The 3,451-nt window shown below is 31.9% G+C and overlaps 1 protein-coding gene across 1 annotated transcript in view; it reads left to right on the plus strand.

Annotated features, from left to right (window-relative positions):
* Positions 1-3,451, plus strand: part of LOC107745986 (alpha-1,6-mannosylglycoprotein 6-beta-N-acetylglucosaminyltransferase A-like) — a 77,605-nt gene that overhangs the window by 70,735 nt on the left and 3,419 nt on the right. Inside the window, exons 13-14 of the mRNA XM_016560018.1 lie at positions 2,315-2,461; positions 2,556-2,672. Of these exons, the coding sequence (XP_016415504.1) occupies positions 2,315-2,461; positions 2,556-2,672 (264 nt within the window). The remainder of the gene's footprint in view (positions 1-2,314; positions 2,462-2,555; positions 2,673-3,451) is intronic.

Below are 3,451 nucleotides of genomic sequence, written 5' to 3' on the forward strand. Positions count from 1 at the left end.
TTTTTGTTTTTTTACAGCCCGTGATAATTAATACATTACAAAAACATTGTAAAAATAAAAAATTAGGCTACCTTATAAAGGAAAAAAGTCCTCCCACTCCTCTACATCTACTACTATCATCGCTTGGATTACAGCGTCACACACCTTCCTTTTGAACGTGATTTTTCTTCAATTCCTCATTGAAGAAAAATCACGTTCAAAAAGAAGGCGCGTGCGGAGGGGGAGGACCGGGGATTTTTTCATGCAACTTTACAAAAAAAAGAAGCCCAAAGTCGCGTATAATACGCGGACTTGGCAACTCTGCCACACATGCTGAAGAACTCTCAAACTTTCTTTCTAGAAGCCTGCTTTTTTCAGTACATCTTTGCTGCCCCCTGTTGGTAAACCATAGAAGTTCAACCAGAAAAAGTTTCTATAATTTTTATGCATAAAAAGTGGCGGTGGACGAGGAGATACCCCCTCACAATGTAGAGCTCTCTGAGTGCTTAGAAAAGCAGAAAAGCGCTTTATAAATGTAATGAATTATTATTATTATTATTAATTATATTGTTTATTATTGTTGTTGTTGTTAAATTATATTATAAATCATCTTTTATATATATATATATATATATATATATATAACAGTAATAAAATATTTTAAAAGGAAAATATAATTTGTATTTTTATAATACATATAAAGTAAATATAAACTAACATCATACATTAATATTAACTATATACAGTACCGGTCAAAAGTTTGGGATCAGTAAGAATTGTAATGTTTTTTATAAAGAAGTCTCTTATGCTCATCAAGGCTAATCAGTAATGTAAGTATGACAGTATATGTATGACAGTAATCCTGCAAAATGTTGTTACAATATAATTGTATAATAAAAAATAATTTAAAAAATGTATCAACAATTAAAATATTTGTTAATATTTTTTATTTATTTATAATAATCATTTATAAATCTAATAATTTTATATTAATAGCTTTATTTTATTATTATATGCTAGTATTTACATATACATACATATACATACTGTATATTGTTGCTTTGGTTAAAAATATCTGCTTAAATGTAAATTGATAATTAGTGTTTTATTATTAATAGTATTATTATAAATTAATATTTACATAAACATTAGTGTTGCTTTGTAAAAAACAAACAACAAAAAAAGCACTTGCTACATGCATAAAATGTAAATGAATAATTAGTGTTTTATTAATATTAATTCCAATATTATACATTATTATTTACATATACATACATGATCACTTTGGATAAAATTGGCTACTAAATGCATAAAATATCAATTATTTTATATATATGTAATTTTTTTTAAATAGAGCTAATTATGAACACTTAAGACTAACTGTAATTATTATTTTTTTTTATTTTTAGAATTAAAACAACATATTTACAGTCCTTTTAAACTCTTCTTGTGAAGTAAATGAGGTTACACTAACATTCCTCATCAGTGAATGTCAGTGCTGCGTCACTGGTGCATTATGGGTCAGTGTGATCGGTGTGTAAGCGTGTGGTCATCTGTCCGGCGTGGCAGTCCGGATGAGCCACGCCGCCTCTGCTAGCCTCACTGAAACATTTGCTTAAGTCATCTAGCTCAACGCAGTGTCTGGAGACGGGGTCTTTTACTGTGATTATTACACTGCTTCTCACTGTTGATTGTCATTAGAGTCGGCGGTTTGAGGTTGTGATTGCTTTTGTAGAGAGTGCTGCAGTGCAGCTGTGCAAATGTGAGGTTATTGCAGGTAAATCTGCTTGGGTTTCCATCAATGCATCGTTTGTTTGACGTTTCCCACTGTCAGCTTGTTTAAAATGTCCCAGAAATCCCTCATTTCCATTTTAGGAATCCACAAAATACATCTATCCATCTAGAAATGAGATTTAGAAATGGAAATCAGGCCATTTCTAATATTATTATTGATATAATTCAGTATAGGTTTGGGCAAAATTAACATACTAAACATCACTTAAATTACGTTTCATTTCTCGGAAGTGAAAATAAATTGTTTGTTACAGAATATAAATTCAGTATCAATATATTATTTTGTTTCGCATCATGAATAATAAATTGGGCTAAATTACGTTAAATGTCACAAAACCTCAGAAATAAAAGTGAGCACCGAATTTGAATGCAGTATCAGTAAATTAATATTTAGTGTTTTATTATGAATATTAAATTGTATGTTAATATAAGTGAATTCTATGTTGATGTAATTTATGTAATATTTGATATAATATGATAATGTTTTGTTATACATACAAGGATCAAATGACAAGATTGCAATTCTCTGTTTGTTGTGCAGCTTTTTGTCGGACTGTCCTTCCCGTACGAGGGTCCCGCCCCTCTGGAGGCCATAGCCAATGGCTGCGCTTTCCTCAACCCAAGGTTCGACCTGCCTAAAAGCAGCAAAAACACGGATTTCTTCAAGGGCAAACCCACACTCAGAGAGGTACTTCATTTATGTTTGGTTATTGTTATGTTGCTGAGGTTTTATTGTGGTCAGAATCGGTTGTCTCTGATGTGTGTTTGACCTTTGACCCCAGCTGACCTCCCAGCACCCTTATGCTGAGGTTTACATCGGACGGCCACATGTCTGGACCGTCAACATAGACGATCCAGCAGAGGTGGAGAACGCCATTAAAGCCATCCTCAGTCAGAAGGTACACACACACACACGCACACACACACACGCAGATTCACATGCACTTCCTGATTATTTCTGAAGACTAAAAAGCATAAAATGTCACAAATTAGACCTAATTCATAACAAAATCCAGCATTCAGCAGAGAATCTCCTCACAGGTCATTTTAATATATAAATACAGTGGGTATAGAAAAGAATCACACCACTTTAAAATAATCTCATGTTGTTGCTCTGCAGCCTGAAATGAAGACGGACACAGTTTTTGTTTTATCCAGCTGTATTCACTCAGTGCAGCTTATAACATCCAAGAGAAAGATATAATAGTAATATGTCGGAAAAAAATTAATAACCAATCACTGAGTTGGAAAAAGGACCCCCTTGTGTCAGCATTTTGTTGAACCAGCTTTTGCTTTAAGATGATAAGTTCAGATCAATTTGATGGTGAGCGTTTGTGGACTGCAGGCTTCAAGTCCTTCCACAGATTTTCAGTCTGGGCTCTGACTAATAAATATGTGATATACATGATAGGCTAAATTGACATTAAACATCACATAAATTACATATTTCAGACCTCAGAAGTGAATTCTTTGTTAATCTTATTTTACAGAATATTATAATATAAAAAGGAATATAAATGTCATGTCAGCATATTAATATTTTGTTTTACATGATCAATTAACAATAATAATAATAATTATTATTATTGTTTAATATAGGCTTTGGTTAAAATTACATTATTAAAAATAAAGAATCTAATACATTTCACATTCAAGCCCTCAGAAGTGAAAGTGAATT

This window comes from Sinocyclocheilus rhinocerous, unplaced genomic scaffold (genome assembly GCF_001515625.1).
Source record: "Sinocyclocheilus rhinocerous isolate Xijiao unplaced genomic scaffold, SAMN03320098_v1.1 scaffold1339, whole genome shotgun sequence".
Taxonomy (NCBI): Eukaryota; Metazoa; Chordata; class Actinopteri; order Cypriniformes; family Cyprinidae; genus Sinocyclocheilus; species Sinocyclocheilus rhinocerous.